Source organism: Lotus japonicus, chromosome 2 (genome assembly GCF_012489685.1).
Source record: "Lotus japonicus ecotype B-129 chromosome 2, LjGifu_v1.2".
In the NCBI taxonomy this organism is placed as follows: domain Eukaryota; kingdom Viridiplantae; phylum Streptophyta; class Magnoliopsida; order Fabales; family Fabaceae; genus Lotus; species Lotus japonicus.
Window position 1 is genome coordinate 91169378 of NC_080042.1, and position 15567 is coordinate 91184944.

A 15567-nucleotide genomic window follows, 5' to 3' on the forward strand; every position below is an offset into this window, starting at 1 on the left:
TTCAATTAAAAGGTCAAATGATTTGAGAATAGTAAATAACCAATAAAGAATTGATTTAATTTTCAAAACATTTGTTGTAGAGAAAAAACATAAACTCAATTTAGTAATAGAAAAACATGAATGTTTCTCTAAATAATAAATATAGTTTATTTCCTTTGTAACCATATTTGATGGTGTTTATTGAGCATATAATGAAATAATATGAAAGGTAAAAGTTTTGATATGAAAAATTGAATATGAGTGAAGAATAAACGTTGGTAGCCATTTATCATAGCCAATAATTACGTCAATCAATGATCGTAATGATTATTTTCAAATGTTAATGTACCACAAATTATTAATATCACTGTGATCCAGTGACACAAAAACCACAATAACATAAAAAGGATAAAGTATAAATAAGAGGTTTTCTTTATTGCAAATCACGCGGGTCCATATTCAAAACTTGCCCCTAGAGTGATGTTGGTAGCTCCTTAACATGGTGCTCAGTCCTAACAGAACCATTTTCTGGTGTTGTGCTTCTACCCTCAACTGCAAGATTAACACCTGCGTCAACATTTTCATCTTCAGTACATGCACTGAGATCAATTGTCCCCTTTTTCACAGTATCTCCATTTCCTTGCTGCAAAGCATTAGTAAGTACGTATTAGCACTGATTTCATTTGTATAGTGACGATGGCATTTGACTGATTATGACGCAACAAAGTAAATTATATATCAGCTGAGAGGTTGTAACTTGACTGATAATGCAATATTTTATATACCTGCACAGTAAGATTAACACCTGCGTCGTCATCTTCATCTTCAGGATAAGCATTGAGATCAAATTCCCTCCTTTTCACAGTATCTCCATTTCCTTGCTGCAATACATTAGTAAGTACGTATTAGCACTGATTACATTTGCATAGTGACTACGATATTTGACTGATTGTGCTCAATGTGTATTGTATAAGAGTTGAGAGGTTGTAATAGATTAATGTCATAACCAATCAGCTTGTGAATATAACAAGAATAAAATAGAATTAAACTTAATAATCTAGTCAATCAATATTCTAAGAGATAGAAAAGAGAAATATTTAGCACATTTTTGTTGGTCAAATATAGCTGGTAAAGCAATTTCACGCTAGTCAATACCTTAACAGAATTTGAGACTGGTGTGTTTGCTGAGTTATTCACCACTTGTGCATTGAATACTCCCCAGAGGAACATATTCTGGTTCCAAACTGCCAGGCAGAAACAAGTACCAAGGAATAAATAAAAGAGAAATGAATGCAAACATAACTGTTAATGTGTTATGCAATTAAAATCTAAAGAGTAGCAGGGAATAGTAAAAGAGAGAGAAATTTAAACATAAATGCTGAGGCTATTTCTTACGCTGGGATCTCTTAGGCAGAATGTTGGATGGAAAAATTAAAAGCTCAGCCCCATCCAAATTTCCTTTCAGAGCTAAATCATTATTGATCATGCAATTTATCAATCCTCTATAGTCTGTTCCATCGCTGCGAAAAAACACATATAAGCGGACAGTATAAAACCGAGCTTATTAGAAATAAAAGAAAGGACAAACAAACCTATCAACATCTTTTGGAAAAAAGTAGAGGGAAATATTTTCTTCAGTGACTTGACTTCTGATAAATTGAGATGGCCAGATCCTTAAGCGAGGTAGTTCCTCCAGTATAATAATCTCAGGAAGCTTGTCAGGAACTTCACGTGATGCACAACTTGATAAATGAGCTTGAAACCCATCACAATTCCTTGCAATGCCCTCACTTTTGTGTATCATAAATTTGCCTCTACATGAAGCATCACAAATACACAGGAGAAATTTCAGAACAGTATACCCTTAAAGCAAAACAAGATGAATATTTAAATTGAAACAGAGAAAACGGGTCGTACAGCCATGAAGGATGAACATTTGGGAAGACAAGGCCTGTTGCAGGGTGTTCAGCTTGCTGGCTCACATTTTTCTTCTTTATATTGGTACAGTTTGAGTCTTTATGAGTGTTATGAATGCTTGCATGTGATCTATGATCCAGTTGTCGTGAACTTCCAACAACATCAAGATTACAAAAATGAGATCCTGAAAATAAAGTCTCACCACCAGGACTAGTTTCCTTTTCATTCTTTTCTGCAGTTACAGCAGAATAAGAAGCTAGAAAGGACACCGGAGAGTTATTCAGCTCATAGGCATCCGCTAAAGTCTCACCAGCAGAAATAATTTCCTTTTCATTATTTTCTGCAGTTACAGCAGAATCAGAAGCAAATGAGGACATTAGAGGATTATTTAGCTCATAAGCATCCGCTAAAGTCTCACCACCAGAAACGGTTTCTTCTTCATTCTTTGCTGTAGTTATAGCAGAATCAGAAGCTAGTAAGGGCATCGGAGGATTATTAAGTTCCAAACCATCCGCTAATGTCTCAGCCCCAGAATTTGTTTCTTTTTCACTCTTTTCTGTAGTTACAGTAGAGTCAGAAGCTAGTAAGGGCATTGGAGAATTACTTAGCTCATAAGCATCTGCTAGGACAACCTTCGAACCAGTAGCATTTGATTCTTCTAAGAAAGCACTCTCAGATGTCATAGATTTAGATACCGCTATAGGGCCTTTTCCCTTTCTATCATCATGAAAAGCTGGATTTCTCTCTACCTTCTGCTTTTGCAAACATCCGGCCTTGGCATTCTGTCCTTTAGGTTTCAAATTCGCAGCTTTTGAAGAATTTGACTTCAACAGAGAGCCTGCAGAAAGAGAGCCTGCAAGAAGAGAATCTTCAAATTTAACATAATCATCCAAATTGAAAAAGAATATAGTAAATCTTCTGCCGTATATATGTCTTACAAAGTTTGATATTTTGTTTTCATTTGAACCATATGAAGATGGTTTCAGAGAAGTAGCAGTACCTGCAGCCCCTAATTTCGCCTTCCCCAACTTATTGGATGGAAGTTTCCTAGCCCTTCTTTTTTCATCTGACTGAGCAACGGTGCTTATATGTATTTTATCACCTGAAAGCATAGAGTTTTTGCAGGGTTCAGATGACCTGGAAGATACAGCTCTTGTTTCAATAGGCTTGACTTTTTGCGCTGTCGGAGCTTCTAAAGGGGCTCCATGTCTCTTACCTGATAAATGAGTTGTAGAGCTTACACCAATGGTACTACTTTTCCTGGGATATGAAGATCCAGAGCTGAATTTTGCACCTTTACTAGATTCAAGATTTATTGAACGTTTTGTTAGATGTCCTGTCTTACTTCTAGCACCTACTTCAACGTCATCTTCCACTAATTTGTTAGTTCCTGCCCTTGGTGCACAATCTTGACACGTCCAACTTTTAGGCTTTTCAAACAGCTTAACACGCATACAATAACTGGTTGATCAATGAGAGACAGAACACATCAATTTTACTTTCCCGCAAAGCAAGAAATACAAGACTACATAGACATGCAGATCGCAAAAAAACACATTAGAAGATGGAAGATATTGAAATATTTACGTGTGTTCTGCGCCATCAGTACACTTGTTACAAGAAACAAGTAAGGACTCATCTCCTACAGCCCCACAGGTATCACAAACTTTAACCTGTTATCATGTGGAAGCCAAAGGAGAAATAAATAAATAAACCATAAAGACAACGTTAGACAGAACTTTTTATTTGGGGTGTGAGGGGATACAGGTCAAACAAAATTTACAAAAATAAAGAGCCAGTGATAAAATTTAAGTGAATTGTATGGAAACAAGCAAATATGAGTCCTGAGTCCTGACTTCTACAGACATAGAGAGTGGGAGAGAGCAGTGGAAAATTAATGATCGAAGAATACCCCTTAAGATAGCATTAAAGGCACAAAATATCAAAGCTGCACCTTTCCAAGAGTTGTCTATTAGGAAACTTTGCAAAAGAACAACTATGCATGGCCATTAAAAATAGAAAAATAGTTTAATATACACTTCAAGTTTATCGTAAACTTTTTGCACTTAGCATTCTAAAATTGAGAGATAAATACATGTTCAAAACCGCAAGTGATGCCTACTGTCATGAACCACTCATACCAAAAGTTTAAACCCTCATACAAGAGCTCTTTGAGGTTGAAGGCTGAAGCATGAACAAAGCATAGGTCCACTCAACCTTGTACTAAAATTTACCTTTTATTTTTATAAGAATGGGGCAACAAGAATGAGGGGACAAGGATTGAGCTCTAGACTACATAGTAATAAAAGTACTGATATCATTGTCATGAACCAACTATCTTTAAAAAATTGTTTAGTGATAGTGCATCGATGATTTAATATCTAACACCTATAACTGAAAGACTTGGTCATCCACTACCAACGAGATTCTCTAGACCACAACAAACATTGGCTCTGGTACATAAATAAAATACACCTGGTTGCTTTTTGTGCTATATCTCACTTTACTTTCCCTGCTTTTCTTCAAAATGCATCAATACATCTATTTCCTCGAGCACCACTCAACCTAACCCATTTTGGTTATATCCCTGTTATCTTTAAAATTTTAAAATCTAACTATTCTCTGACATTCCTCCTTAACTTACAATCTACATAACGAAGCTTATCGATGCTATTAGAATTTAAGAGACCTAACTCTACCCTAAAAGCTAGCTCAAGAGATGATGATTTCTTTTTCCCATATATAAGGGCTATCTTAGCCATACCTCTAATCAATGTGAGACTTCCCAACAGATGCAAAGAATCAAAGGACTGAAGATGTTGTGGCCCAATTTCTTTTCCAACATTCAAACAAGAGAAATTACAACAACAAAAAAATGGCAGCTTCATGTAAAATAAGATTTATCTTAAAAATGGAAACAAATCACAATATGGGACCCAAATATTAGTGACGTGAAACTAACTTGAGACACTCACTAACTTTCCCCATAGCCAACGTGGTAACAAAATCATTTCACACTCTACTTCCTATATATTGCTATTGGCATAGATTTGCCGGCTCAAAATGATCCAAGTTTCAGAATGAACCACCCTTGTTTTTAACAGGCTTTTACATTAAGATTAGATTGGGCCACCAACAATCTTCAAACTCGGAAAACTTTTAGGAAATCACCTTATAGCATCAACAACCAAGGTGATATTTACAGGCAGATTTAGGGTGATTTTATCTTTATTCATCAAGGACGCTTTTCACTTGACCATATTTTTACTGATAAGTCGGCACTGAATGCATGCAAACTTGCAAGTAATATAGCAACAGTAAAGCTATTTTTTTCAGTTCAAGCAAATTGTTATAATGTGTAATTCTTTAAAATCTATTTATTTTATTTTAATTTGACAATACTTTTAATTCTGAGCAGGGCAACAGCATACAATCCACAAATTTACAAATTAGAATAACTGCAACAAAAGCTAAATTATATTGAAAAGGAAATACGACATACCCAATCGTCCATTAAATCTGAAACATTGCTATGGTTTCCTGGTTGTGATTGCTGAGATTCTTGCATTCTTGTGTTGTTGATGAGAGCAACAGACTGCCGGAGATCATTCTTCTGAGATGAATGACTTGAGCACTCAAAAGGTTCTCCCTAAAAATAAAGGGAATCATCAACAAATATCAGGAAATTTAAAAAATAAGTCTATCAGTTATACATTATGCACCTTCACAATCATAGAGATTGATTAATAACTACCTCAACCAGTGGAAGTTCTTCAGTAAAGTTTGGAACATCACAGTGATTGCAACCAGCTTTGTCAAAACAAGTACAGGTCACCACCTTTTCATCCACGGGAACGCTATCATCTGAAGTCAAACAGTGAGATTCATCCTTCCTATCACGATCACCATTCTCACCTGTTGCGACATTTGTGCCGCCTGATCTTCTCACACATGAGATATTATCCCCATGGATTTCTGATTCTGGAACAGAATGTGTTGCAACATTTGCGCCACTCAACAAAGGAGAGAACAGAATGTGTTCATTAGAAGAACACCGACTGGCTCTCTTCTCTGCGAAGCCTTTAACAGTAAAGTCACCAGTCCCACCACCCCCTATTTCCGCCTGCAAAAATCATGTTCAAATAGATTACAAGGAAGTTTGAAAAAATATTAATGACCTCCCCATGAAGGATCTAAAAAATAACAGAATGAGTAAAGAAGAAAACATTTCCATTTAGTATCAATGATTAAATTAAACAGGTACGTGCATTATTTGCTAGAACAGAAAACCTGCCTTGGACTTAAAATATCAAAATCAGCCACAGTTTTTACACACCATCCTCGAGGAAGAAGATCTATCCACTTGATTTTCATTATTGTATATTTGAATACTCTTCAATAATTTCATTGAAAGCAAGTAATAAATAAAAAACTCTAGCAAAAGGTATCAAACGCGTGCTTGTAACTTGTGCAGCTACGTTAATGCAAACTACAATTGACACAGTATATATCATTGGATTTCAAAGTTAAAAATGAGTTACAAATAAATGAGTGGCCTTTTTTCTTCATGCGCGGGTACTATAAATGGCAGTTCTCCTTCCGTGTATTTAACGCAACTGCATACAAACTCAAGAGTCAAGACCTCTTGTTAAGTTGGTGATCAACCCCCAACTTATCCACACAGTCAATGTTAATGAGTGAAAAAATGATACAAGAATGGATGCCATTCAGGTTAATTAAATTAAATTAAATGGTTACTAAGGAACACGAAAAAGAAAAAAACTATGAGAGTTTTCCTAGTGAGTGAACAAACATACTAATGTAGAGTAGACAGAGAACCTATATTTCCACCTACACCTTAAGTTCAGTGAAAATGAAGGACCTTCCCATATGTTTCAGGACTTCACTTCTCTTGGTACCCATACGATTAAAGGTGAAACAATGCCATAACCAAATGAAAAAAAACATAACAGCATATATAAATCAAATATACGACAGGAGATCATATCAAGCAAGGAACCACCAAACTATTGTGAGAGTATGAACAATATAAATCCAAACAATCATATCCTCCATGTTCAAGTGATCCATGTAGGACCATGTAAGATCGAGGGACAAAAATTGAGCTATTCTCTCTAATCACCACTTTTAACAATACATATATATTCAGATTGAGTGACCAAGCTAAATTAAAACCATTCTCAACACACACACAGTCTATCAATTTCAACCAAACAGTGCAACAATTTCTTTGAAATTAACACAACCAAGAAATAAAAAAACGAAATTTATTGTACCAGTAAACTACAAATTCCAAAGGGCACAATAAAAATTGAAAATTTAACACAAGAGTGATCTGGGATCGCGAGAATAATATTGAAAGAAGAACAAGAATATAAAGGGCATGCCTGTGTTGGTTGAAATTAATCATGCATGTTCAAGTGATCCATGTAAAATCGAGGGGCAAAAAATGAGTGCAACCCCCCTCGACACACACACTGAATTTCAACCAAACAATGCAATGATTTCTTTGAAATTAACCCCAAGAGTTGAAAAACTAAGAGATTTAGGATACAAGTAGACCATATATTCCAAAGGGCACAGTAAATATTGAAAATATAAGACAAGGATGATCAGGTAGCGCAGGAATAATATTGAAAGAAGGAAAAAAAGATAAGGGCATATATGCCTGTGGTGGTTTCGGCGGCTGAGTGGAATCATGGTGATGGAGGTCTTGGGTGCTAACCTTCTTCTCTTCCATTTGAGATACTGACAGTGACACCAACACCTGAAGAAAACAAACCCTGGAGGCGCAGCACGTTGTTGCGGTGTATATATACCAAGCGAGAAACCCTGATTCTTGTAATCACGCAGCAGCAGCAGCATAGTAAATGATGAGTGTGAGTGCCAGATCGCTCTTGTTTCCTTGTATGTAACATGAGCGTTTTTTCTTTCCTTCTTCCTTCGTTCCTATCTGCAACGCCACGCTCTATTTTCTTCCTTTTAAGGTTTCTAATATGTTGTTTTTTAATGTTCTTTTCTCTTACGTGGCATTTGTCTCTTTTTTATTTTAGTCTTTTGTCCTATTAAAAAAATAGGGTTTTGTATGTTTAGCCATTGTTTTTTATTTATGAAAAAAAAATTATTTCTAATGCAAGGAACTTGTTGATGTTCTTGGGCATGCGGAGATGTGAGGCTTCATACGGACTCTGGTGTTGTGGTAAATTTTAGAACTGTTGTTTCGGAATTGGAGGGTGAGCGTAGATTGGATTCCTCGAAAGGGTAATGGTGTGGCGGATTGACTTGCTAGAAAAGGCGCTTGTAGCCCACCGACGGCCAACATGGTGGTTGATAGGCTTGATGTGGAGCTGAAAGCGATCCTGTTGAACGACTGTCGGTTCCGTAGTGTGTGTGTGTGTGTGTTTTTTTTTTCTCTTTTCTTAGTTTTCCGAAGGAGGAGAAAAAAGTTAAATGATGGATAGCTTATATATCATTTAATGAAAAACAAACAAATATGGGATAATATCGATATAGGTGTTTACGTCCATCACAACAAGTCTCATGCAACAGGAAATGAACACAATATTTTTAAGAAAAGTAATATATCTTTACCAAATTAACTAACATGCGTGGAACAATGAGGATAGGGTTAATACTCTCTTTCTCGCATCAAAGTTCAAATATGTTACATTTAATTAAACAAGATCAACTCGATGTGTTGCCGGATGAGGAACCACTAAGATAATTTAAATATCGATAGGACTAAAGCCATGTTTGGATTGGTGAAACGTAATGGAACATCACAAATCACAAAATAAAATGGAATGAGACCGAACTGAATAAAGATATTTTTTTCATTATTGTTTGAATATTTTATGATGGAGCTGAACAAATTTATCACTACATTGTTTGGGTAATTGTCGAAACAAAAAATTATTATAAGTTTTTTATTCTTAATTACCATTACTTTTAAAACACTAATATTTGAATGTATGAGAAATTGAATTCACATTCCTTGATGTTTATTATTGTTGTACTAACATCTCGTTTATTTTGTAAAATATATTGACATCTCTTCCTTCATATATGTGTTGAATGTTATAACAGTAATTCTTATGAAAAGTTAGTGCAATAATGATTTTGAAAATATGCAATAATGATAAATTTCATAGAAGGTGTGCAAATTGTTTTTTTTTGTGGAAAAGAGAAGATATTATTGAATCAATAGGTAGGAGTTGGTACGAAACTCTACCAAATGATGAGGACCAAAAGCTAAACAAAGCAAAACATTGTATCCTCAAATGTTAAACACAAACAACAATTTAACACAACATGCCAGACACTCAATAAGAGCCTATCACTCTATCACATCACAGCCTGCAAGAGGATTAACATAACATCGCCCAAAAAACAAATAAACCAGCAGCTAATATCCCAAAGAGATCCAAAGCTTTAAAAAACACGAGCTTGCACCAGTTCCAGAAAGATAATGGCAAAACAAAGCCTTCTCCCTGAAGTGGATCGGTGTAACTATTGATAACACGAATTGGGCCCAAATCAATAAAAAAGGAGGGTGTTTTTCCTTGCGAACCGGGTCGGCCCATATTAATAGCATTCCTGTTAATAGACACATCATTAATATTATAATTATAATTATAATTTGAATAACCCAACTGAAAAAGTTGACGTACAGACACGTCATTAGTTGACCCACGACTGGAAATAACTGACTTGAGGTAAGGGAAGGATGAAGAATAGAAAATGGGAGAAAAAATATCAAAATTAATCCACCTTGTTATCAATATCAATCATCAATATCAATATGAACAAGGGTTAGAAGGGCAAATTGGTGACGTGTCAACCCCTAATGCATTTTGTTCCACTTGAGACAAAGTTAATTCTCACAACTCCTTTTCCACGTGTCATTCTATTGGATAGCTTCTCTTATATTGTGTGTCTTTTATTTTTAATCTTATATCATTTTGCTTCTCTGTTTATGCTACCTAAAACAACATTTATGCAAGTTAACTCCATGAATTATCTACCAAAAACTTGCAAAGTAAAATTGGGTTGATATTTTCTTCTCAAACACTAACTTGTAACGATTTACAAAATTGAGCAGAAAAAGATTACAAGATTGAATTACACACTACACTACAGGTTTCCTCACCAACTCATGAAAACAAAAATTGAACTCCTTCACATTTGTTCTAAGCCAAGTCCATGATATCAGTTTAATCACATCTAAGACAACATTTATATTTAATTCTTCACTCTTCAAAATTAAAGAGTTTATGTGAATCCAATTGCTCCACAGTGATTAACAATAAGAGCGGGTATGAGAGTCTGGTTGAGGCAGCTACGGTGGCTAAACTGAAATTTAGTCATGTTCAACTGCAAAAGGTTGTCATTCAAGCTCTTGACAGAGCATTCCCAAAGCCAATACTTTATGTGGTAAGTTCATTACTGCAATGATTGTTTTGACCATTATTTCCCTAATTGATGAGGGTGATGAGGAAAGGTATCAAATTATTTTTAGACTTCCTATCTCTTGTTTAGAAGGTTGTTATGTGATTGCAGTGTTTCTTTGCTTTATAGGAAGCTTCCACTTTTCCGTTGTGCTTCATATTCTTGTTTTGATTTTTTCATTAAATTGATGGCTAAGATTGATAAGCTGAAAAGACTAATTGCTGAGGGTGATAAGGAAAGGTATTAAATTATTTTGTAGACTTCTAAATCATGGTTTTGTACAGTTACGGTATTAAAGGTTTTTAATGTGTTCATATTTTCACTTCAGGACTGGACTAATATTTTCCTGAACTAATATTTCAGCTATAAGACTATTTGATGAAGCATGTTTCCATAAACATGAGAGGTATTAATTGTGTAACTAGACGTTGACCCGCGCGTTGCACCTAGGGGTGGAAATAAGTCAAGCCAAGCCAAGCCAAGCTTTGCATGACCCAAGCCTGGCCTGCGTTGTGTTTTCATGGCCCAAGTCTGGCTTGTGGCCTGTCAACAAGCCAAAATTTAAGGCCTGACTTGGCTTATTATAAAGCATGACTTGGTCTATAAGCCTACTTAATGACATATTTATCTAAAACGGCGGTGGTCGTAACTCACGGTTGTGGATAACATGCGGACTTTGGGCGCCACAATGGTGGGTGGAGACTTGTGGCGGCCGCCGGCCTGCGTGCTTGCATGTTGTTGCTCTGCCTCCTGTGCTTTGCTAAAATTATGAAAGACTTCTAATCTAGGTTAGGGACTTAGAGTTTTATGTTTTTTTACAAAGTAGAGTAAACATCAGTTAAAAAAAACAATATAGTATATATTATATTATATTTATTTATAATATTAATAAAAATAATAGATAAAATTCATTTTCTACTTCATAATGTAATTGAGAGTTGTTTCATTTTTCATTTCATCTTATGTAAAACATTTGAATTTCATTATAATATTTCGTTTTGGTATGACTACGGAATATTCAAATTTTTGACATACATGCTCCTATGATGATAAAAATAACAATTGCATTTTATTTAACCACCAACATATCATGAGTGCACAAAATAAAGATGACAATAATATATAAATTGGCATAAAATAGAGGTACCTCTATTGTTGACTATGCTAAAATATGATCCACCCACAATCACAAACCTATTTTTTTCTCGGCACATTGTAGACAAAGCCATAAAAGAGATGTTAGATAGTCAAAAGTACTTTTAAGATGGGCGTTATAAGAAAAAAAAATATTCATACCAATTTTTTCACTACTAAAAAAAATTATTTTTTAATTTATAAAATTTTATTTAACCAAAAAAATGTATATTAGTATCTGTTCGTGCAACTAGGGGTGGAAATAAGTCAGGCGGCCGAACAGGGGCTTGTGACTTGGCTCGTGAGAGTCATATTATTTTCATTTTCTCTCATATTCTGTATAGTGTTATATAATTATGAAAATGATTTTTAATCATAGATTCTTATTTTATTGATTATTTTACATAAAACATTAACTAAATTTAAAATATATTGTATGATCATAACGATTCAATGATTTAGCTATATCAGTGTATTATAAACATCTATGATAACATTACATTTTTTATTATTATTTTAGTTCTTCTCAATATAATATTACATTGCTTTCGTAACAATTATCGTTACACATTAATTTTAATTTAAGAGTATTTTATATTTATATTATATTTATTTATTTCATTTTAAACCAATCATATAAATTATATTTACAATAAATTATTACAAAATTATATTTTAGTTGTTTTAAAAAATATTTCCCATGAATTACACAAGCCAAAATAACAAGAGTGAATATCAAAGGTATTTAAAAGGTTGGGATAGTGTTCAAATTGACACATTACCTAAAAAGTTGTTGTGGAAATAGTATTTGGAGTCAAATTGTTGATGTGTTAGCATAATATCTTGCGCTTAAGAAATTATATATTATAATAGATTGGTTTTATCTTTTTCCTTTGGTTTTATATCACGTAACATTCAACTCATATTAAGTCCAATGAAGATGATGCTTGTTGTCGTGGGGTTTACTAATATCTATAAGAAAATACAATGGGCTCGATCCATGTTTTGCTTAAACGGCCACATAGTAGCCCAAAACCCACGTATGTTAAAGTGAAAATATATTGCCTGACAAAAAAAATGTATTTCATTATGGATTCGACAAGCAAACAATATTATCATGAAAAAAACACACACACTCATAATATTATCATAAAATGTATCATATTATTTAAAATCTAGTTAGAATTTTAATTTCTTAGGAAAATGTAATTTAAGTTCAATTTGAAATGATGGTAAGATAATAACATTTTAATATAAAATAATAATAAAGTCAAATAAGTATATTATATTATTATATAAGAATGGACTGTCATTGAACTAATTATTAATTTACTATTAGGATAATTCACAATTATAGCATATTTCCCTCCTATAAATATGAGATTTTATATAGTGTATATCTCAGCTCCATCTTTTAATTAGGGATAATATATTTTGTGCATAGTTAGCTCCTAATTTTAGGCAGTTGACTAGTGAAGTAAGGTGTATATAATACCCTTTTTTGGTTGACAGTGTGTATATAATCCTTGAGATACATTGTGAATAACAAGACATATCTTGATACTCTTTCTTTAATACATTTTGGAAAACAGCCAACATCACCGTCTTCTTCATCGTACCTTGAAAAAACGCAACAACCACCTTCTCACCTAGATTCCAGCCAAATTACGGGACCAATGGAGAAACCGACACCAACGTTGGAATCCCCTAACCGTCCGCAAAAAAAATCCCTCCCTCGGAGCACCAATCCGCCGTTTGAGAAAGCGAACGACATCACGACAATCCTCGCCAGGAGAGGAAGAGGATCTAGTAGTTGTCTTCCACATCCGCCGTGGAGGGCGATTTCCGACCAACTTCCCGACAATGTTCTTTTGGAAAATAAGATGGGTTTTTCTGGAAGCTCTCCTCTCCCTCTTTACGAATCTATTTCTCTGGAAGGGTAAGATTTGTTTATGGGTTTGGATGAAGGGTTGGGGTTTTTGGTAAAGAGATGAATGAAGATAACGAGATTTTTACTATTTTTTATTTTAATAAAAAACTATACAATTTTAAATATAAAATTTTAAAAGAATTTTTTTAATTTCGACAGTTTTTTTGTTCTATTTAATTTAATGAAATATAAATTAAAACTCATTTTCTTTTTTGCTGAAACAGATTTATAATTCATTTTCTAACGAAGAAGAAAAAGATGATAAATAATTCAAAATAAGCTGATTTGTTTTTACCGCGCATCTTCTTTGCATTCTGGAGTTCTGGAGGTTGAAGCTCTCTCTGCTTGTATTCTCTTCTCTGCTTGCATTCTGGAAATCATATCAGGTTTGCTTTGAACTTTTCTCTTGCATTCATCAATACTCTACCTGTGTTTTGAAATTGATATCTCTCGTGCTTCAATTTTGGCTTGTTGGTGAGGTTTTCTTGAATACTCTACCATCTACATTGATCTTCAATTTTGGATTCTTGATGAAGTTTTCTTGAATACTCTACCATCTACATTGCAGAAATCAATTTTCATAGTTTTTTCACTAATTTTTCACTCAATTTGATCTTCAATTTTGGCTTGTCGATGAAGTTTTCTTGAATACTCTACCATCTACATTGCAGAAATCAATTTTCTCAGTTTTTTCACTAATTTTTCACTCAATTTGATCTTCAATTTCAATTTTGGCTTGTTGGTGAAGTTTTCTTGAATTCTCTACCATCTACATTGCAGAAATCAATTTTCTTAGTTCAATTTTTGGCTTCTTGATGAAGTTTTCTGAAATACTCTACCATCTACATTGCAGAAATCAATTTTCTTAGTTTTTTTCACTCAATTTGATCTTCAATTTTGGCTTGTTGATGAAGTTTTCTTGAATACTCTACCATCTTTATTGCAGAAATCAATTTTCTTAGTTTTTTCACTCAATTTGATCACTAGTGCTTCAATTTTGGCTTCTTGATGAAGTTTTCTTCAATACTCTACCATCTACTTTGCAGAAATCAATTTTCTCAGTTTTTTCACTCAATCGTGCTTCAATTTTTGGCTACTTGATGAAGTTTTCTGGAATACTCTACCATTCTTAGTTTTTTCACTCAATTTGATCTTCAATTTTGGCTTGTTGATGAAGTTTTCTTGAATACCCTACCATCTATATCGCAGAAATCAATTTTCTTAGTTTTTTCACTCAATTTGATCACTAGTGCTTCAATTTTGGCTTCTTGTCTTCAATACTCTACCATATACATTGCAGAAATCAACTTTCTTAGTTTTTCACTCAATTTGATCTCTCGTGCTTCAATTTTGGCTTCTTGATGAAGTTTTCTTGAATACTCTACCATCTCCATTGCAGAAATCAATTCTTAGTTTTTTAACACTTGTAGAGACTGATGCAATTTTTTTCAGTGAATTGATATGGCTGGGAATCCTGGGATGGAGAAGCTGAAAATGCTCATTGATGAGGGTAATGAGAACAGGTATTAAAGTATTTCAGCTATTCAATTAGTGTTTAGATTTAAGGAAAGGCATTAAAGTTGTTATGTGACTGATACATGTGTTTCTTTGATTTGAAGGTTGCTTCCACTTAGACTACTTGATGAGGAGGAAAGGTATGTGATTGTTGTGTTTTTTGCTTTGAATGAAGCTTATACTTTTGTGTTGTGTTTCATATTATTGTTTGACTTTTTTAGGGGATTGATGGCTGAGATTGATGAGCTGGAAATACTTGTTGCTGAGGGTGATGAGAGTAAACTGATGGTTAAAATTGATAGGCTCAAAACACTAGTTGCTGAGGGGGATAAAGAGAGGTATTAAAATATTTTTTGACTTCCTTAATCAAGGTTTTGTACGGTTTTTAATGTCTTCATGTTTTCATTTCAGGACTGAACTAATAGTTCAGCTATCAAAGCGTTTTGATGAAGCATGTTTATGGAAACATGAGAGGTATTAATTGTGTAATTGGTTTTATCTTTTTCCTTGGTTTTTATTTAATTTTTCATCAGTTTGTTTCTTGGTTGTAGGGATCTTACACTCAAATAGCTTGAAAACTAAGGAGGAGCTTAGAGCATTGAAATCAAAGCTCAAAAGCTTGA

The 15567-nt window shown here is 34.0% G+C and overlaps 1 protein-coding gene across 2 annotated transcripts; it reads right to left on the reverse strand.

Moving 5' to 3' along the window:
- Positions 1 to 247: 247 nt before the first annotated feature.
- On the reverse strand, positions 248 to 7860 carry LOC130740958 (uncharacterized). Of its 2 annotated transcripts, none has more exons than XM_057593697.1 (12): positions 7643 to 7860; positions 5651 to 6019; positions 5399 to 5545; positions 3484 to 3569; positions 3113 to 3357; positions 2897 to 2998; positions 1897 to 2749; positions 1572 to 1793; positions 1375 to 1499; positions 1135 to 1223; positions 765 to 860; positions 248 to 622 (listed from the first exon to the last, which is right to left on the reverse strand). In XM_057593697.1, the coding sequence occupies exons 1-12, from the start codon at positions 7655 to 7657 to the stop codon at positions 452 to 454; spliced, it is 2520 nt and encodes an 839-aa protein (XP_057449680.1). In that variant the 5' UTR covers positions 7658 to 7860; the 3' UTR covers positions 248 to 451. The 2 variants fall into 2 exon arrangements, with proteins under 2 accessions (XP_057449680.1, XP_057449679.1); XM_057593696.1 differs by having other exon boundaries at positions 7586 to 7860.
- Between the last annotated feature and the right edge of the window lie 7707 nt (positions 7861 to 15567).